This window comes from Hyla sarda, chromosome 4 (assembly GCF_029499605.1).
Source record: "Hyla sarda isolate aHylSar1 chromosome 4, aHylSar1.hap1, whole genome shotgun sequence".
Lineage (NCBI taxonomy): Eukaryota > Metazoa > Chordata > Amphibia > Anura > Hylidae > Hyla > Hyla sarda.
In genome coordinates, this window is record NC_079192.1 from 309,932,471 (window position 1) to 309,954,546 (window position 22,076).

Consider the following 22,076-nt stretch of genomic DNA (forward strand, 5'->3'; position numbering starts at 1 on the left):
GTTCTCTGCCGGTCAATCAGGAAGGGGTGGACATTACTATTGTACATTGATGATAATACAGTTCTAGTGATGACACATAAGCCGACAGTGTAATCTCCCCACCCTAGTATCAGCATGTCTGGTTTGGCTCCAGGGTTTCTCTACTGGACACTCTGTATCTGCGGGATTGGTCTGAGAACTGACGTGACCACTAATTCTCACACATCCATTGTGTCCTGATTTCAAGCCTCCCCTTCTAATAGGAGCATCTGTGCCTCTGCTTCTATTGTGAGCTACGATGCAACCGCACGGTACACATGTGCATGTATTCACCAGGACCGCAGCTGTATGATGACAGGACACATACATTATTCAATAACCACAACATCAGATGTGGCTCTGAGAAGTTGCCTTAAAGGCTTTCCAAGTGAAATAGTGTCTACAATAATTGTAACCCTTTTTTTTTTTTTTTTTTCAACAAATTTTTTTATTCCTTTTTACATCAACTGCAATAAATATTACATCATCATATAAATACAACCCATCTCACAACAATATCTAACATATAATTAAATCCTCCCCCCCCCCCTGTACACTCCTTAATTTTACCTTTTACCTTGGGTCAGACAGGGCACCACTCCTTACAAAATGAGAATAAACCTATCAACCCTCTCCCTCTACCCCTTCCAAAAAAAAAACATCCCCAAAGCAGAAGGAGAGGGAGGAGGATAAAAAACACACTTTAGGGGACATTTTATTAGTTTTGTCTGAAATTTAGACAGGATAAACCTAGACGACAAAGATGTGTCACTTTGATAAACTAGTTGTTAGATATATTGGGCGTTTCTTATGCTTCCTTGGTTGTTATACTTTGCGCCAAGATAATTCTGCATGCCTATAATAAATTTGGTGTATTTAATGACTCCACTTAACCACACACCCCCAGTCTGTAGAAACATTTCAAAACTGGCTAGTAAGACGCAGATTGTCTAGAACACTGCATATACACCAGTTTATAGCCTCTCTCTGCAGCACCCAGCGTTCGTTTAGAATGCTGGGTGCGGGAGTTGGGGTCGTGATGTCACGCCCACACCCCTCGTTACGTCACGCCACACCCCCTCAATGTAAGTCTATGGGAGGGGGCTAAAGGGGTTATTCAGGAATAGAAAAAACAGCTAATCTAAAAACACCACCCCTGTCCTCCGGTTGTGTGTGGTATTACAACTTTGTTCCATTTACTTCAATAGAACTGGTCTGTAATACCTCACATAAACTGATGACAAGGGGGACTCTGTTTCTGAAGAAATCATCCTGGAGGATAACACTTTTAAGGTCTCTGGGGATCCCAAAGGTCAGACCCTTCATGATCATGAAGTCATGGTATATCCTAATGGTTTATAAGAAGGAGGTACCCTTTGAAGCTACGTTTACACTGTTTTGGGGACTCCAAAAAAAAGTCTTAAAAACTTAATTTTATTTCTCAAAAACAGGCATTTTAAGTTCCAAATGCCAGAAAAAAAAATTTGACTCATTCAATGGGGGAGATTTATCAAAACCTGTGCAAAGGGAAAAATTGCCCAGTTGCCCATAGCAAACCAATCAGATTTCTTCTTTCATTTTTAACAAGGCCTCTGCAAAATGAAAGAAGCGATCTGAATGGTTGCTATGGGCAACTGGGCATTTTTTCCTTTGCACAAGTTTTGATAAATATCCCCCATTTTGCCTGTAAAAGCTGACTTTTTTAAGGCTCCAAATGGGTATAAATGAAACTGTCTGACCTTTTTGTTGTTGTTATATGCTATTCTGAACATTGGCCCAGATTTATCAAAGAATGTCTACAGTAGAGCTATTTTCCCATGTTTATTTGGGTGGTGGGTATGACTAGCGTGTATCTTATTTATCAAGAAGGTGCAGCAGGATGATGAATTTTGCGCAGCTCTGCTGTGGTGGGAAAAGCTCTACCACATACACTTTTTCTAGACGCTTGTGAGGGAGGGAAGTAGACACTTTCCTGGGTCCTCAATTTGGCAGGTTAGGTGTTTTTTTACTTACTTTCTGGACATTTTTAATTGCATTTTAGACGCTACAATCAAATTTGATTGCAGTGTCTAAGGGATTAAAGCCGGGCATCAGTCATTGGTGATGTCTGGCATTAGAGATGGGTCCTGGTGGCAGATAGCCCCTTACACCACCCAGCTATGACCCGCGCTTATCTCATAGAAGGGGAGTGGGACGCTGTCGTCCACAAGAGGTTAAAGGTTGAATTGTGGAAAGTAGAAATTATTTTCACGCCTACTGGTAGGTGGTGTAGCTTTGCGCCTAGAAAAGTACCTTTGCGCACAAAATAGCAACTTTTGATAAAAGTCGCAAATGATAAATACGTGACCACTACATGGTCAAAAAGAAAGTTCTATGGGTAGGAAAAAAGAGTGAAACTGTCTATATCAAAAGATGCATAAAAGTCGCTAAATATCCTGCTTGCGTCTGAACTGCTCCAAAACATAGACAAAAAAAAGCTCTAAAAGCAATGATAACTCTCCCCCATTGTCCGAACATAGTGGGAGAGATTTATTAAAACATGTAGAGGAAGAATGGTGCAGTTGCCCATAGCAACCAATCAGATTGTATCTATTGTTTTTAAAAGAAGGCCTCTGAAAAATGAAAGAAGCGATCTGATTGGTTGCTACGAGCAACTGGTCAACTTTTCCTCTACACAGGTTTTAACAATTCTCCCTTGATTCGCCACTTTATTTTGGGGCTACAATCACCGACTAAAGTACCTCCTATGAGGTATTTTTTTAAATGTTACCTGCCGTATTTTGGCTTATTGTATACCAACTGTAACTGGGCAGATAGGCAGCTTTTGGCATAGATGGGACATGAATTGCCCTAAAGATTTTAAGCTGTGCTTGGAAACTGTGGACAGTGGTCCCTCAAGTTACAATAGTAATTGGTTCTGGGACAACCTTTTTATGTTGAGACCAGAACTCTATGGAAACCTGGTAATTGGTTCTAAAGCCCCAAAATGTCATCCAAAAATAGGAAAAAGTGAGAATTAAAGAAAAATAAGTAGATAAATAATATAGATAAAGCAAATCCTTCCATATAAAAGTAATGAAGATCTGCTTGGAGCTGTAATTCACTGTCTATTTCAGTGTTTTCCAGCTGTTGCAAAACTACAACTCCCAGCATGCTCGGACAACCAAAGGCTGTTCGGGCATGCTGGGAGTTGTAGTTTTGCAACAGCGGGGGGAACCCTGCTTGGGAAATGCTGATCTATGTTGGGGACAGGAGCTTTTTCGGGGTCCTGTACAGTACACGCAATGTCCTAAAGTAACATGGAGTCTCCCCTGGTGCCCAAAGGAGCAGGTAACTCTGGTACAGGTAAAGTGTACAGAACATGTAATACCTCCCTGTACTGTAGGGGGCGCTACCAGACATCAGTCAGTGCATACACTTCAGTAATACAGGGATTTTACCAGTGAATGCCCATTCTGTTGGTCAGTTCTTCCGGCCATTGACATGTTTCGCAGATCTGGACTGTCTGTACATTGTATGTTGAGTCTGGTTTTAACTTACAATGGTCCAGAAAAGACCATTGTAGGTTAAAACTATTGTATGTTGAGTCCATTGTAAGTTAAGGGATCACTGTATAGATAGTTTACTAATGTTCAGCCTCTGCATATAAACATTAAAGGGGTACTCCGGTGCTTAGACATCTTATCCCCTATCCAAAGGATAGGGGATAAGATGCCTGATCGCGGGAGTCCCGCCGCTGGGGATACCCGTGATCTTGCAGGCGGCACCCCGTTTCCAACCAGTCCCCGTAGCGTGTTCGCTCCGGGTCTGATTACCAGCGACCACAGCCGACGGCGTGTGATGTCAACACTCCGCCCCCGTGTGACATCACGCTCCGCCCCTCAATGCAAGCCTATAGGAGGGGGCGAGATGGCTGTCATGCCCCCTCCCATAGGCTTGCATTGAGGGGCGGAGCGTGACGTCACACGGGGGTGAAGGCGTGACGTCACACGCCGTTGGCCCTGTGGTTGCCGGTAGTCAGACCTGGAGCGAACACGCTCTGGGGACTGATTATAAACGGGGTGCAGCGTGCATGATCATGGGGGTCCCCAGCTGCGGGACTCCCGCGATCAGGCATCTTATCCCCTATCCTTTGGATAGGGGATAAGATGTCTAAGCACCGGAGTACCCCTTTAAGGTTCCCGTTGTCAGTAGATTAAGCTTAAAAATTAAAATTGAAATGTATTTATATAAATAAGTGGGATTTTCCAGTTTTATGCAAGAAAAGCTTAAGGTAAGCTTGGGTTAAATGGTGCATTTCATATGACTTGTTAATGTAGAGCGGAGTTTGATGGCTTTACCGGCAATACTATTTATTAACGCATTCATTGTAGCACTGACTTTTATGGGACGGAATCCTTTCCTGCCTCATTTCATTGAGCTATTCATCTCCCCTATAATAAATCACCAGTAAATACAAGGCCCTTGTCCTCACGTTGTTACATCTCTGTTGCCTCCATTTCTGCGCTTTCCCAGAAACTGATGTAATGGACAACCAATATGTGACTGTGTTAGTGGCCACCCAGGTTTACCAGATTGGGGCTGTCTGGATAAGAGAGGGGATGTCTAGTTGTATAATGAAGCGATGATGCCATTCAGAAGAGTAGGAAAGATGGGTGATAATGCCTATGGTAACCCTAGGGCAGATTCTCCTTAAATGTTGTTTGCCGATTTTATTTATTTATTTTCTCTTCTCTATTGACCTACGGTCTTTGATCACTGTTACGGTCTTTGAGGCTACAACAATATTATAGTAACTAGACAATCTTATTAGATATTACATAGAAGGAAATCTTGTATCTTAAGAGGAATTAAACATAGCGTTCTCCTGATTCATATGTCACACACACAATGCATGAGCCACTCTTTCCGTCCTGCTCAGTGATCTGTAGCTGCTGATGCCCTGTATCATATGATGAAGCAGACTGCTGGGGCAGGGTAGAAATATCTTGTAATACAACTATATGTATGTTATCTCTTTATCTGAGGGAAATGTGACTGTGGTCACTAAGCAGAATTATGCTTCACTGCACTGCTTGTCTGTATAGTTTGAAGGGATTTTCACCCATACTAAACAGAATAATGGACAGATGTGGTGAAAAAAGGCCAAATATACTTCCAGAACTGCTGGTGTATACCACATGTACAGCCTGCTCTGATAGAATAAAGGAAGTCTGTCCTCCTAAAACAGCTATCCTCACTACCTAGGTGGTGGGGAAACAAGCTTAAAGGGATTTTTCCCAAGATGACAATTTGGGTCAGACTTTTTGGACCCAAACACACACACACACACACACAACACCCCCCCCCCCCCCGTCAGGATGGAGCAGTAGTCAATTTTGCACATGGCTGTCCCATTTCCTTTTCTATGGGACTGCAGAAATTACCAAACTCTATACTTAGGGCACCTTCAACAGTCTCAGTAATCAGACCCCCACCCATACTGTAAATAGGTGCTAAGTTGTCATGTTGAGAACCCCCTTTTAAATATCCCAATGTTGTTGAACGTGCCATTAGCAGTTATGATTGGAGAGTGCCTGAATGTATTGATGTGTCTCATGCTCTGAGCTGTAAACCATTCCTTCCCCTCTACTCTAGATTGTCTGTCATTATAAAGATCTCCACTATTAAAGGCAAACTGACAGCCTATTCACCAGCACTAAACCAAATACATTGGATAAAAAGATGTTTCTTACTAAAATTGGTCTAGCCATTTCTGAAATATGGTCCCCGTTTTTAGTATGCAAATTACCTTCTGCTCAATGGAAGCGGGGGACTGCTTGCCGAGCTTCCCTGCCTCCATCCTCTCTGCTTAGCTATGCCGGTCCATTTTGTGCATATATTCCTAAATCTTCACTGTCACGTCCTAGTGAGAACCTTTGTCCATGTGAGTGTCCTGCTATTCTGGCAGAGCGCATGCTCCGCTCCCTTATTCCCTCAATTTATAAATATTCACAACCCCTCCCTCCTTCCTGTAGAATGGGACAAGTTTCAGTCTATTGATGTCTATGCCCATGAGGCTTGATTTAAAGTATACCACTAGATGCTGTTCATAAAAAACGCTCTGGCAAGATGGCGGCTCCATGTGCAAAAAAATAAAGAAAAAAGTTCATTACAATCAGAAAATAGAAACAGATTACAAAAAATACAAGGTATCTAATTAGTAAACAAAAATCTAGGTCAGTGTTTCCCAACCCAGTCCTCAAGGCACACCAACAGTCCAGGATTTTAATTTTTCCCTGTTCTATTCCAATGGAGTAACTGAAAAAACCCAGAATGTTGGTGTGCCTTGAGGACAGGGTTGGGAAACACTGATCTAGGTGATACGTTTCATTATCACTTTAATGCTGCCTGAACCACAAGTCATCAGGGTGGTCTCCGCTGGCCTTGTTTCATAGATCTTTCCATATCGATCTAGACTGCTGGGGTAGGGAGAAGTAGACAGGTACCACCCCAATGGCTCATGCTTCATGTAGCATGAAAGTGATGACAAGTTCTTAAGTTTTTAGAATTTAACTTATTGAAAGTGGAAATAATTCTGAAAAGTGTTAAAAAAAAAAAAAAAAAAAAAAAAAAAATTAGGAATATGAAATTGAATGTGACGTATGTCACTCAGATTAAATGACAGGTTGTCATATTGTGACCATTGCTGCTCTAGACTCCAGGCACATAGGGGGAAATTTATCAAAACCTGTCCAGAGAAAAAGTTGCTCAGTTGCCCATAGCAACCAATCAGATCGCTGCTTTAATTTTTCAGAGGCCTTTTCAAAAGTGAAAGTGGCAATCTGGTTGCTATTAGTTGCTCTGCGGATGCACAGACGGCAGTCACAAGAGTGAGCTGCCTGCTGCGGCTGGGGAGCTCTGTGTGTGTCTGCTCATAATGGCAGATTTCCCACTGTGCATCTGCTCCGAGCAGGCACCGCATCTACAAATCATGCAGACACACCGAGCTACCCAGTCGCAGCAGGGAGCTCGTTCTTGTGACTGCTGTCATCACATCCAGAGCACTGTGGGTGCGCTCCATGTGACCCAACTTTAATAAACCCTATGGCTAGATTATGTACCATGCACAAACCTAAAGCATTGGGACATATTTCTTTATACTGGTGTGCTGGCAAGCAGTTGCTTTAGTAAGTAACATTCGTGTACACCAGGGTTTCCAAACCAGTATAAAACTAAAACTCCCAGCGTGCCCGGACAGCCGAAGGGAGTTGTAGTTTTGCAACAGCTGAAGGCACACTGGTTAGGAAACACTGGTGTACAGCGTGCATTATTCATCAGTACATCGCAGGCTGTTGGAGGAATATAGCACAGCTACTAAGCTACAACAGCTTGCCAATGTACACGGCATCACAGTGATATACAGTATATGCCTCATTGTGCGGTCAAGGCTTCATATATTAATGCCGACCACTAACAATGCTGAGTGTGAATTGAAGTGTAAGTTGAGACCACTAGCTCTATAATATGAGGCTGTATTTATGCCACACACCAGCAAGGAAACACTGTACTTCACATTTACTTGACAAAAAAACTAACCGTGAACTGTGCTTGATACCAAACAAGGGAAATTTCGACCCTTCTGCTCAGGGTTTAAGGTTTAGACAAATCCATCCCCTACACTGGTGTTTTACATACAAAGAAAGAAATGTGTATTCCACAAATACAAATACCATCATCCTTCTGTTTATACTGCCATCCTAAATGTACTATTCTGCCCAGTGACATTCCTTGTAAATGGTGCAATAAGAGACTGAAAAAATAACCTCACTTGTTGCTGCTTGCACACAGGCTTGCTGCGCTTTCTATTATCTGTATAATGCACATAAAGTATATATCTTTCTTCAATCATTTATTCGTAAAATGTCATTCAGCCAACAGCTATCTCTTCAGATCCCCCAGAGAACAAGGATTGGGCATGTTAAAATTTTATATGTCCGACCCTTCTCTCCCCTGACATCTGCCTTCAGATGAAAGTCATGTGGCCCCCATACACATACGGTTGTTGACCAATGCCACCGGTTACGTTGACTGCTGACTTTTAATGTGTATGAAGAGTTTGTTTTCTAGGATTGATGGACTTTCTATACTGTCGGTGGGGGTCCAGCAGAATGTAACCGATTGGGTGTATAGTGAGAGGTATTAGCAGTAGAAAGATCTGTACAGAGCACTGGTGAGACCTCACGTGGAGTGTGCAGTACTGGAGGCCATATCTCCAGAAGGATATAGATACTCTAGAGAGAGTTCAGAGAAGAGCTACTAAACTAGTACATGGATTGCAGGAAAAAACTTACCAGGAAAGGTTAAAGGACCTTAACATGTATAGCTTGGAAGAAAGAGACAGAGGGGATATGATAGAGACTTTTAAATACATAAAGGGAATCAACACGGTAAAGGAGAAGAGTATAATTAAAGGAAATCTGTCATCAGTGTCACCTGCAGTAACCTGTCGGTACAGACAGGTAAGTGCAGGTGATACTGATGACAATGGTACTTACCTTGTCCCGTTCCGTTCAATCATTCTTCGGTGATCTTCTCCGGTATCTTCAGCTCCAGGCACGGCTTGGAGCATGGGTGGAGCTTAGTGACATCACCGCTGCTGTTCTCTAGCAGCGGGACCCGGCAGAGAACAGCAGCGGTGATTTCACTAAGATCCGCCCATGCTCCAAGCCAGGCCCGGAGCTGAAGATACCGATGAAGATTACTGAAGAACGACTGAACAGAACCGGACAAGGTAAGTACCAAGAGTAGTTGATGCATGTAGAGAGAGTAGTTGATTCATGCAATAGCCTTCTTGCAGAAGTGGTAGCAACCTCATAATAATGTGTGAAAAAAAAAATACAATCAGAAAAGAGAAACAGATTAGAAAAAAGGAACATTTTAGTATTGGTCTCTAATTGGAGACCGATTTTAAAATTTGAGGTCTTCGGCTGGAAACCAGTTTTAGGATAGGGTCACACACCGGGTATATGCAACATATTTCACTCTGCGGATGAGCTGACAGCAGTCACAAGAGCGAGCTCCTTGCTACAGTTGGTTTTAAAGCAGAGGTTTTGGAAACCTGAATCAATGCAGAAAGTCTATAAAACAAATATTTCCATAGTAAGGCATCTGTCTTCAGGACAGTTCATTTATACCCTGTAAAATATATAAGATGGCGAGATTAAATATGTTAACATTACGCATGGAATTCACGTATGAGATATAATAGCTGTACAAACAAATGACAGAAGTGGAAACCAAATGCATCCATGCAGCCCTTAGAGGGCATGTTCTCTAATAATAGTTTCAGATATCCTTAAATGAAATATCTATGTAATGACTGTATTCCAAGCGTATGACATCTTAGCAGTTTGGGGCGCCTCATGGTATTTTGTGTGGGCTTTTGGATTTCAGTGACAGCTGTTCGCATCTAAAGTTATGGCCATCGCATGGTTGGGACATCACCTTAGGTTGAAACATTGCCAATTTGGAGAAGTTTTCTTGCTTATAAACTTTTTTTTCTCTCTCTCTCTTTCCTTGGATGCCAGTATTGGCCCATTAGCAGTGTAGTCTTTTTGAGCCATAGCTACACAACCACCTACTTTTCTTGCATAAAATGGTGTAAAAATATACTCCCCTAGACTTCAGTCTTGTTTGGGTAGGTTCAAATCTATACCACACACACATCAGTTTGTGGTATACTACAAATGTGCATAAAAATGGTCCAAACTGCCGTATATAGTGCTGTGAAAAAGGGATTTCCCTCCTTTTTTTTTCAACTCAAACTAATTATTATTATTATTATTTTGTAGGCATTTCTATGTAAATCTATCAGCTTTCAACCCTATATTAGATTGTCTGCAGTGCATGTACGGACATGTCTTCCTCTTCATCATAACCTTACAATTTTTGGGTTGCTGATGAGACCTTTCCCACCCTCTGTCACTCCATATTAAGCATTAGCACATTCCCCTTCTTTAAACTCCTCCAAATGGTTAGTTATTTTCGGTAGTGAGTCACTGCTCTGTTTTCTCTAGCATACAGTCAGTGTTTCCCCAGCTCTGCACTGGCAGCTCTGGTCACCACGTCACCACTACAAATACTCAGCCAGTGTATAGGAACCTGTGTGTCACTTGGGCACAGGCTAATGGTTAACATGTTGTGGCGCCCACAAGCCAACAGTGACCTGGCCACAGATAACATTTCACATTTATTTTGTTTTCTTCGCAGGGACTTTTCTAAATATGAGCCTGATGATGATGACTAAAAATAAGGCCTAAAAAGGGAAATATTTTAAGGGGTATTTCGGCCTTACGCTGCATTCACATCTCTCTTTTGCAATACGGTTCCCGTATAAGGTTTCAGTGAAAAAATCGTATGGAACCGTATTGCAAACCGTATGTATAGACATTTCAAAGAAAACCGTATGCCAACCGTAGCATCCGGTTGTGTACGTTTTGCATCATTTACGGTTTTATCTATTTTTTTTTTTTTTCCCGTACACAAAGCCGTAGTCTACTACGTTTTTATTTCCGGGTAGAAAACCGGATACAATCTGTATGTTTTTTATTTTTTTAAATGGTGGTCTATGGGAACCTTACTGAACCGTATGTGCGTACGGTTCAATCCGGTTTGCACAATAGGGTTTTGCAGTTTGCACATGCGCAGTGCACGCCAAAAGTTCTTCCCACATATAGAACAAGCAGAACTTTATGTAAGGACAAACATAAAACCGTATCCGTTTTTTTTTTTTTTTTTTCAAAAAAACATATTAAACCGTATTCAACCGGACATCTGTTTTCAAACCGTATATGGTTTAAAACCGTACAGATGTATATACGGTTGTATACGGTTCGGTCTGGTTTTAAGACATATACGATTTTTTACAAAAAAAACTGATACGGGAACTGTATTGCAAAAATGACATGTGAATGCAGCCTAGGGGATAAAATGTCTAAGGCCGGAATACCCCTTTAATGTTTGTTTTACCAAGCTTGTTGTCAAGATGATTCCTTAATAAACTAGCATGTGATTAAATGTATTATTTTTTCTTTTTTTATTGCTAACTTAGTTTTATAAGAAATGTAGGTTTTCCTAGTATTAAGAGACCCTTGCACAATAGTGATTTTTATTTATTTTTTTATTAAAATTTATTGAAGACCTTGTCCTTTTTGAGGACTTCCTGTATAAAACCTCCTTCGTGTTCTTGCTCTGAACTTGGGCTACTTATGTATTACATGGTTGAGCATTCACTTCAATGACCACCATTAAATGCTGGTAACTTCCAATGGCACGACATGTTTTTATCAGGGGGGCTCTACCTAGGACTGTCTGTCTTGAGAAGTGGGATTTATTTTTGGCATTATACCCATTTTAGCTTCTGTATTACAGACCATTGCCCTACTATGGGTCTGATCACCCAACAGTACAATACAATGCAACGTTATCACCATCTGGCCATTTTAGTTAGTATATAAAAAAAAATCCATCTTACAAAGTGCAAGACATGTTCTCCAGTTTTTACTCATTGGGTTTTCCATGATGAGAATAATTTAAAAAAAAATTATCCTTATTCTCTACACTATACTGAGGCCACATGGTTTCTATGTAGAAGCGTTATCTATTTCTGGCTGCTTTTCTCCACAGGCGTGTATGTGAGGAAGGGATCATTTCAGTTACTAAATTAGAATTTGTCTACCAAAATTATTCAGGTCACATATTTTGCATGTCGTAACGTGTTTCTTTTTTTGTTTTTAAACCGCTGTTGCCCCAGGGAACAGAGATGTTTTCTGTAAACAGACCAAATATATGTTCTGATGGCTACAGCAAGGATGGGTCAACTTGCCCCATTCCAACTGGCAAAGAATGCTAGGAAGTCACCCGGACTGCAAAAACAGATGTTTTATAAGAGAATAAGTCTGTTAAAATACCCTAAGTAGACTAAGTTTAACCCCTTAAGGACTCAGCCCATTTTCACTTTAAAGGGGTACTCCGGTGAAAACCTTTTTTTTCTTTTAAATCAACTGGTGGCAGAAAGTTAAACCTATTTGTTAATTACTTCTATTAAATCTTAATCCTTCCAGTACTTATTAGCTGCTGAATGCTACAGAGGAAATTCCTTTCTTTTTGGAACACTGATGACATCACGAGCACAGTGCTCTCTGCTGACATCTCTGTCCATTTTAGCAACCATACATAGCTGATGTATGCTAAGGGCAACAAGGTGGCTCAGTGGTTAGCACTGGTGCCTTGCAGTGCTGGGGACTTGGGTTCAAATCCCACTAAGGACAACAATAAATAAAGCATTATTATAATATCAGCAGAGAGAACTGTGGTCGTGATGTCATCAGAGAGCATTCCAAAAAGAAAAGAATTTCCTCTGTACTATTCAGCAGCTAATAAGTACAGGAAGAATTAAGATTTTTTAATAGAAAGTTAAACATATTTGTAAATTACTTCTGCCACCAGTTGATTTAAAAGAGAAAAGGTTTTCACCAGAGTACCCCTTTAACCTCTTCAGGACACAGGGCGTATGGATACGCCCTGCATTCCGAGTCCTTAAGGACCGAAGGCTTATCCATACGCCCGTGGGAAATCCGGTCCCCACCGCTAGCCGGTTGGGGACCGGAGCCGGATGCCTGCTGAAATCATTCAGCAGGCACCCCGCCACATTGCCCAGGGGGGTCCTGAGACCCCCCCCATGTCGGCGATCGGAGAAAATCGCATGTCAATTCAGACATGCGATTTTCTCCAATTCCAGGCTGATCGGGTCTCTGGTGACCCGATCGCCCGGAAAATAGGGCTGATCGGAGCTGTCAGCAACAGCCCCGATCAGCCTAAGGGATAGGAGTGAGGTCGCAAAGCTGCGATCTCCTCCTATGCCCTGCCATTAATCAGAACGGAGTTCTGACCAATGGCAGCGCAGGACAGGGGGTTGCCATGGCAACCCCCCGTTCTGCCCACCCCAGGATGTCGAGGGGATCTGGGAAGAAGATGGAGGCCGTACCTGCAGGAGAAGATGCCTGGGGACCTGGGATCTTCGCTGGAGTCTGCTGGATCAGGTAGGGAATCGACAGTGGGGGGGGGGGGATTGAAAGTGAAAGTAAAACGATCTTTACTGTGGCAACCACTAGGAAGGCCAAACTGCAACTCCCAGCATGCCCAGACAGCCAAAGGCTGTCTGGGCATGCTGGGAGTTGTAGTTTTGCAACATCTGGAGGGTCACAGTTTGGAGACCACTGTTACAGTGGGGCCCAAACATTAGCCCTCCAGATGTTGTCAAACTACAACTCTCAGCATGCCTCGACTGCCCAGGCATGCTGGGAGTTGTAGTTCTGTAACATCTGTCCCTTCAGATTTAGCAATTTTCATGACATTTTTGAAAATTGCTGCTCTACTTTGAAGCCCTCTAATTTTTTTCAAAAAGCAAAAATATGTCCATTTTATTATGCCAACATAAAGTGAACATATTGTATTTGTGAAGAAAAATAAAATTTATTTGCAATATCCATTTTCCTTACAATTAGAGAGCTTCAAAGTTAGAAAAATGCTAAATTTGCTAAATTTTCATGAAATTTGGGGATTTTTCACCAAAAAAGGATGCAATTATCGCCAAAAATTTACCACCAAAATAAAGTAGAATGTCACGAAAAAACAATCTCAGAATATTCGGTAAAAGCGTTTTTGCTTTATTAATTCGTAAAGTGACTGTGGTCATAATTGCGAAAAAGGGCTCAGTCCTTAAGGTGAAAAAGGGCTGCGTCCTTAAGGGGTTAAGGAACTGGCCATTTTTTGCACATTTGACCACTGCCACTTTAAGCATTAATAACTCTGGGATGCTTTCACCTTTCATTCTGATTCCGAGATTTTTTTTTCATGACACATTCTACTTTGTTAGTGGTAAAATTTCATCGATACTTGCATCATTTCTTGGCGAAAAATTCCAAAATTTGATGAGAACATTTTAAAATTTTGCTTTTTATTTTTTATTTTTATTTTTTACTTTTGAAGCTCTCGCTTATAAGGAAAATGGACATCCCAAATTATAGATTGATTGCACATATACAATATGTCTACTTTATGTTTGCATCATAAAGTTGACATGTTTTTACTTTTGGAAGACACCAGAGGGCTTCAAAGTTCAGCAGCAATTTTCCAATTTTTCACAAAATTTTCAAAATCAAAATTTTACAGGGACCAGTTCAGTTTTGAAGTGGATTTGAAGGGCCTTCTTATTAGAAATACCCATAAATTACCCCATTATAAAAACTGCACCCCCTCAAAGTATTCAAAAAGTGTGTTAACCCTTTAGGTGTTTCACAGGAATAGCAGCAAATTGAAGGAGAAAATTCAAAATCTTCATTTTTTACACTGGCATGTTCTTGTAGATCCAGTTTTTGAATTTTTACAAGGGCTAAAAGGAGATATCTTCCTAAAATTTGTAACCCAATTTCTCTTGAATAAGGAAATACCTCATATGTGTATGTCGAGTGCTCTGTGGGTGCACTAGAGGGCTCAGAAGAGAAGGAGTGACAATGAGATTTTGGAGAGGGAGTTTTTCTGAAATGTTTTTTTGGGGGGCATGTCACATTTAAGAAATGCTCCTTTTGGTGCCAGAACAGCAAAAAAAAAAAAAAAAATATGGCATACTATTTTAAAAACTATACACCTCAAGGAATGTAACAAGGGGTACAGTGAGTCTAACACCCCACAGGTGTTTGACAAATTTCCGCTAAAGTTGGACGTGAAAATGAAAATTTTTTCCTTTTTTTTTTTTCACTAAAGTGCTGGTGTTAGCCCAAATTTTTCATTTTTACAAGGGGTAATAGGAGAAAAAGCCTCCCAAAATTTGTAACCACCTTTCTTCTGAGTATGGAAATACCCCATATGTGGATGTAAAGTGCTCTGCGGGCGAACTTCAATGCTGTGACGGGAAGGAGCGCTATTGAGAGAGCATTTGATTGGAATAGAAGTCGGGGGCCATGTGTGTTTACAAAGCCCCCCCACATGTGACCCCCATTTTGGAAACTACACCCCTCACAGAATTGAATAAGGGGTGCAGTGAGCATTTACACCCCACTGGGGTTTGACAGATCTTTGGAACAGTGGGCTGTGCAAATGAAAAATAAAATTTTTCATTTTTACGGACCACTGGTCAAAAAATGTCAGACACCTGTGGGGTGTAAAGGCTCTTACTGTACCCCTTATTAAATTTTGTAAAGGGTTTAGTTTCCAAAATGGGGTCACATGTGGGGGGGCACTGTTCTGGCACTATGGGGGCTTTATAAACACACGTGGCCTTAAATTTCAGACACATTCTATCTCCAAAATCCCAATGGCGCGCCTTCTCTTCTTGTCATTGTAGTTTGCCTGCAGAGCACTTTACATCCACATATGGAGTATGTTCTTACTCGGAAGAAACGGGCCTATTCTCCCTTGTGAAAATGAAAAATTTTGGGTAACACCAGCATTTTAGTGAGAGAATTTCTTTTTTTTTCACATCCAACTTTAATGAAAATTCGTCAAAAACCTGTGGGGTGTTAAGGCTCACTATACCCCTTGTTACATTCCGTGAGGGGTGTCGTTTCCAAAATGGGGTCACATGTGGGTATTTATTGTTTTGTGTTTTTCAGAACCGCTGTCAAATAAGCCACCCCTGTGCATATCACCAATTTAGACCTCAAATGTACATAGTGCGCTCTCACTCCTGAGCCTTGTTGTGCGCCCACAGATCACTTTACACCCACATATGGGATATTTCCGTACTCAGGAGAAATTGCGTTACAAATTTTGAGGGCATTTTTTTCCTTTTACTGCTTGTCAAAATTAAAAGTATGGGGCAACATCAGCATGTTAGTGTAAAAAAAAAAAAAAAAAAAATGTTATACTAAAATGCTTGTGTAGACCCCAACTTTACCTTTTCATAAGGGGTAAAAGGAGAAAGTTTGTAACACAATTTCTCCCGAGTATGGAAATACCCCATATGTGGCCCTAAATAATTTCCTTGAAATACAACAGGGCTCCAAAGCGAGAGAGCGCCATGCACATTTGAGGGCTATTTTGGGGATTTGCATCCGCCACCCAAATACCCTACGGCAGTGTTTCCCAAACGGGGTGTCTCCAGCTGCTCAAAACTCTCAGTATACCTTGACAGTCAATGGCTGTCCATCAATACTGGGAGTTGTTGTTTTTCAACAGTTGGAGACCGTTTTGGAAACAGTGCCGTACAAGACGTTTATTTATTTTTTTATGGGGGGGGGGGGGACGGTGTAGGGGTATATGTAGTGCTTTACTTTTTATTTTGTGTAGTGTAGTGTTTTTAGGGTATATTCACACGGTCGGGTTTACAGTGAGTTACATTAATCTCTCATATTGCAAACACATGTAATTGAACTGATTAAACAAAAAACATAAGCAATGAATAGGAGACATCACAGGTATTTGATTTCTCCTATTCAGGGAAGGTATGTGAGGTCTCCTATTCATTGCTTATGTTTTTTGTTTAATTACATGTGTTTGCAATATGAGAAATTAATGTAAACAGTAAGTTTTCAAGCGGGATTTTAACTTTCATATCAATTCTGTATATTTATGCACTTTTCAGATAGTTAAACAATATTATGTATTTGAATACACTAAAGTACTTACACTGATTAACTTGAAATGTTATTAATTGGCACAATGTGAATTGATATTTGCACTTAATGAGATGTATGGGCATAAAAGCCCTCTTTGCTGTGTGTGTCACTATGCTTGAAAATGGCTCCAGGAGGAGTTGAAACATTGTAATGCCCACATGAGAAAATAAAATCACAGTTGTTGTTGAAGTGCTGCGCCTTGTTCTGGTTCTTGTACATTGATGGATTTTTGGTCGCGTCCTTTTGAATCGCTGGCACCATTTGCACCTTCAGTGGATAAGTAGTGCTGCATTTTTTCCTGGTCTAATATATATATATATTGAGACTGCATACGTCCACAATTGAGAAACGGAGGGCTCGCTCCCGAAACGCGTTTTGTCCTAGAAACGCTCAGCTGTATGTGTCTCAATAAAAGATTGTTATATCATACATTTGGTCCTACTCTTCAATCGTCAGTCCGAGCAGCGCTGGCGAAAAAGGGTTCCTTTTTTCTTCACGTATCCTGTTTGTATTACACATAGAATCTTAGTGCTAGCAGTGTGCTGCTGTAATTCTTTTGTTTTTACATAACTCATGTTTGTATATTGTATATGTTTTTTTTAATGGGCTCTATTTATTGTATTTCCAATGCAGGTATGTGCCATCATTGGGGGAACATTTACAGTAGCTGGGATTCTGGATTCCTGTATTTTTACTGCATCCGAGGCATGGAAGAAAATTCAACTGGGAAAACTGCACTAGAAACACTTTGCCATCTCCTGCCACCAGCCAGGGCACATGGAAGACTTTGAAGGAACATTATTTCTTAAGGAAATTCCCATTTTGTAGTATGATTGAAGTACAAGCCATGACTCTTTATCTTATTTCTGGGTAAATCTTTCTACAGGGACATTTTAGAAATTTCTAGCAATACCCAAACATGGCTTATGGAGCCCCTATATTTAAAATGTAACTATCTATGGAGGCAGCCATATTGTGGGCTGACAAGTAATAACATACAGTGGTCCCTTAATTTACAATGGCCTCAGATTACAATATCTTAAACTTAGAATGGTCTTTTCTGGACCATTGTAAATTGTATTCAATGCTACAAACAGTCCAAACATGAGTGAGCATTTTGCTGCTTAAACCCCTGTATTACTGAAGTGCATGCACTGACTGGCTGTCTGGTGGCACTTCTCTACAGTACAGGGAGGTATTACATGTTCTGTACTATTCTTTACCTGTACCAGAGTTAGCTGCTCCTTTGGACACCAGGTAAGGGCAGCACCATTATACTTTTTTGGGACACTGTGTGTACTGTACAGGACCCTGAAGAATCCCCTGTCCTCTACATAGACAGTGATTTACAGCTTCCAGCAGCTTTTTCTTACTTTTATATGTAAGGACTTGCTTCATCTGTATTCGTTACCTACTTAACTTTTTTCCTATTGTTTACATTTTTGGAGACTTCATAACTCTACGGAAATCTGGTAATCGGTTCTGGTCTCCACATAAAATGGTTTCAACATACAATGATCATCCTGGAACCAATAATATTGTATCTTGAGTGACCACTGTATTGGTAGTAACAGCAGGAGGTATAAAACTTGTCTCTTCTAATCCTTTAGTAGTTACTTCTTAGTAGGATTTGATTCTATAAAATGGTTGCCTCCCATAAAGACAATAGACTATTTGGCGAAATATTACGTATCCTGTTTTTATTGTGACACATTCCAGATTACATAGTTGATCATTTGCTGTCTGGACCCCGAAGCACTTTACAATGAAGTCACCATGCAGTTCTGTACAGAAAGTATTTTGTGCCAAGATAGCTCCCATATCCTTGCCAGGCAGAGATTTTGACCATGTTACATTTTTAAATTGAAAATTTTATTCTTCAAAATGTATCCTTGAATGCAGATTTTTGTATTTATTTTCAAGGTCAAGCTTACAGGTTATGTCTGTGTCATTTGTTATTCACCTTTACTCATGCATGTATTGCAATGACTGTAAACCCAATAGCTGCTGCTAGGGAAAACAAATGCCAATGGGTTGGCCAACTGTTGCTGCCAAAGGTTTCTGGCAGCAGCTTGTTCCCATTTTCCCATAAAATAAACCGGCCTACTCAGCTTAGTATGTGTATGCGGAGGTCAAGATGGATAGCTATTGGCCGAACTGTCATTTGGCAGACCACTATCTTCTCCGACTGCCCCATAAACATGCTAGCTTAGCTTGGCCTGTCTTATGTGAATGACCATTTGTAAGGGTTAAATAGGAAAGGATATTCATGAAGTCTGTTGAAAATGAGTAAATATTAAAGCTTTCTGTGTCTTTGTGATGAGATATAAAGGGGTACTCCGCAGCTCAGCGTTTGGAGCAAACAGTTCCGAACGCTGGCGCCGGGAGCTCGTGACTTCATATTCCCGCCCCCTCACGACGTCGCATCCCGCCCCCTCAATGCAAGTCTATGGGAGGGGGCGTGACGGCCGTCACGCCCCCTCCCATAGACTTGCATTGAGGGGGTGTTGCTATGATGTCACGAGCTCCCGGCTCCAGCATTCGTAACAGTTTGTTCCAAACGCTGAGCAGCGGAGTACCCCTTTTAAAGATATAGTATAGGAAAAAGGGACTTCTGCTATCCAACACTTTATTATGGTACGTTGGTCATGATTTTTTATTGTAAAATGTTTTTTTCTTGTGTAGGTTCTTTGGAAATGATTGGAGAAACATGCTTGATCAAATCTAATACTAAGTTAAAAACTCTGCCCATCAATAGCGGTATCTAGTAAGTCCAGGATTTAGGTTTAAAAATAACTTTCCATATAACATAACTAATAGAGAAAAAAAAAATAGTTTTACTTTTGTCCACAACCTAGTTGTAATTCATTTTTCATAAAAATATTTTTAAGTAAAAAAAAAGTGACAAAAAAAGAGCAACTCTCATCACTACCTTGCAGTGCCAAATTTGGTAACATAACCATTTCTTAGAAAACAAACTTACATATCCATTTAAAGTAATGTTTTCTTCTTTTTACAATTTAGAGAATAAGAGATGTGGGGCATGATGCCTAAAAGTGCTCTAATAAAGTCTGACAACGTAGCACATAGCAACCAAGCTTCCCAGAATTTTAAGGGGGAACTCCAGTGGAAACAAGTGGAAAACAAATGTTTTCAAATCAACTGGTGCCTGAAAGTTTAACAGATTTGTGTAAATGACTTCTATTTTAAAATCTTAATCCTTCCAGTACTTATCAGCTGCTGTATACTACAGAGAAAATAGTGAAGTTTTTTCCAGTCTGACAACAGTGCTCTCTGCTGACACCTCTGCCTATGTCAGGAACTGTCCAGATTAGAAGCATATCTCCATAGAAAACCTTTCCTGCTCTAGACCGTTCCTGATTCAGACAGAGGTGTCAGCAGAGAGCACTGTTGTCAGACTGGAAATAACTTCACAAATTTCTCTGTAGTATATCTGTAGTGTACAGCAGCTAAGTACTAGAAGGGTTAGGAATTTTTTTTATAGAAGTAGTTTACAAATCTGTTTAACTTTATGGCACCAGTTGATTTGAAAACCTTTTTTTTTTTTTTTTTTTCCACTGGCATTCCCCTTTTAATATACTGAATAATGAAGCTGTGATCTGATGGTTTCCCATAGCAAATGTAGACACTTTTAAAGGGGAACTCTGGTGGAAACAAGTAGGAAACAAATGTTTTCAAATCAATTGGTGCCAGAAAGTTAAACAGATCTGTAAATGATTTCTATTAAACAATCTTAATCTTTCCAGTACTTATCAGCTGCTGTATAAAAGAGACATTTGTGAATTTCTTTTCTGTCTGACCACAGTGCTCTTTGCTGACACCTCTGTCTGTGTCAGGAACTGTCCAGATTAGAAGCATTTCTCCATAGAAAACATCTCCTTCTCTGGACAGTTCCTTACACAGACAGAGGTGTCAGCAGAGAGAACTGTTGTCAGGCTGGGAAGAAATTCGCAAATTTCTCTGTAGTATACAGCAGCTGATAAGTACTAGAAGGGTTAAGATTGTTAAATAGAAGTAATCTACAAATCTGTTTAACTTTCTTGCACCAGTTGATTTAAAAAAAAAAAAATTTCCATCTGAGTACCCCTTTAAAGAGGTGTTTCCTTCTCCACATTTATGGCATATCCATAGAATGTACCATAAGGCTAGGTTCAGACTACGGAATTTCTGCCGGAATTTTTGCTTTGAAATTTCCGGCAGAAATTCCACTTACTATAAATGCATAGTGTAGTGAATGGTTTTCCGTTCACAAATTAACACTTCGGAATTTGTGAAGCGCAAAATTCGGATGAAAAAATTGCTAGAAAATTTCCACCTGAAGAAAGGGGTTGCTCTTTCTTCAGGCGGAAATCCTAGCGGAACACATAGCAGTCTATAGGCGACTGCAGTCTCTGCGCGGTCCTAGCGCCGACTAATTCAGGCGGAAATTTTCTGCCCGGAGATTCCGTAGTCTGAACCTAGCCTAAATGTCAGCTAAGTGCAGGTCCCAGAGGTTGTATAGAACTATAGATCACCCTTTTGGCCAACCAAAAAAATACCCTTAATTTCTCATATACAAAACACCCATAAGCTTTAACTACACAAACCTATTTAAAAACTATGTGCTATAGTTGTAGTTGACAAAGTGTATGTGTTTTGTATATGGGAAATTAAAGGAGTACTCTGACATCTTATCACCTATCCAAAGAATAGGGCATAAGATGTCTGATCGCAGGGGTCCCGCCGCTGGGGACCCCAGCGATCTCCGGACCTTCAGCGGCGGCGTCCGGAACATGGAAGCTCCAAGCTTCGTGACGTCGCACCACGCCCCCTCCATTCATGTCTATGGGAGGGGGCATGACGGCTACTACGTAGTCATCACGCCTCCTCCCATAGACATGAATGGAGGGGGCTTGGCGTCTGTAATCGCCAGTCATCTGTCACGGAGCGGAGTTTGCTCCATACACAGATGACCGGGGTGCTGCACCCGAGTTTGTGGGGGTCCCGACGCTGGATCTGGGGATAAGATGTTTTTTGCTGGAGTACCCCTTTAAGGGTAATTTTGAGTTGCTCAAAAGGTTGATTCTGTAGGTATGTAAGATAACCCTCAATATTAGTTTTTCATCTGGTCCCAGAGGTTGGAGCCAAGTTTTGTATGGGAATGCTCTTTTTAAGAGCTGATTTGTTAATCAGACCATTTGTCTTCACATCATTGCTCAGTGTAAGAACCCTTGCAGGATTGATCTTGGTTTATGAAAGGCCATCCTCAATACGTGTGTGCAGATAAATTCCGGGCTCTCCATAGAAGGCATCCCAACTACATCCTGTTGGAATAGATAGGAGGATTAGAGCAGTATCATTTTCATAGTAGCTGTATCCTATATTAGGGACCAACTTAGT

General features: G+C 40.9%; 1 protein-coding gene across 2 annotated transcripts in view; it reads left to right on the top strand.

Moving 5' to 3' along the window:
• ERGIC1 (endoplasmic reticulum-golgi intermediate compartment 1) overlaps window positions 1-20,615 on the top strand; it is a 104,754-nt gene extending 84,139 nt beyond the window's left edge. The window contains exons 10-11 of one of the 2 annotated variants that reach the window (XR_008892787.1): window positions 17,310-17,546; window positions 19,362-20,615. Coding sequence is in view for 1 of the 2 variants with exons in the window: in XM_056574835.1 (XP_056430810.1) it covers window positions 17,310-17,417 (108 nt within the window). In the remaining variant the exon portion in view is untranslated. Of the gene's footprint in view, window positions 1-17,309; window positions 19,119-19,361 lie in introns of those variants that run through there. The other variant, XM_056574835.1, reaches the window with a different exon arrangement.
• The last annotated feature ends 1,461 nt before the right edge of the window (window positions 20,616-22,076 follow it).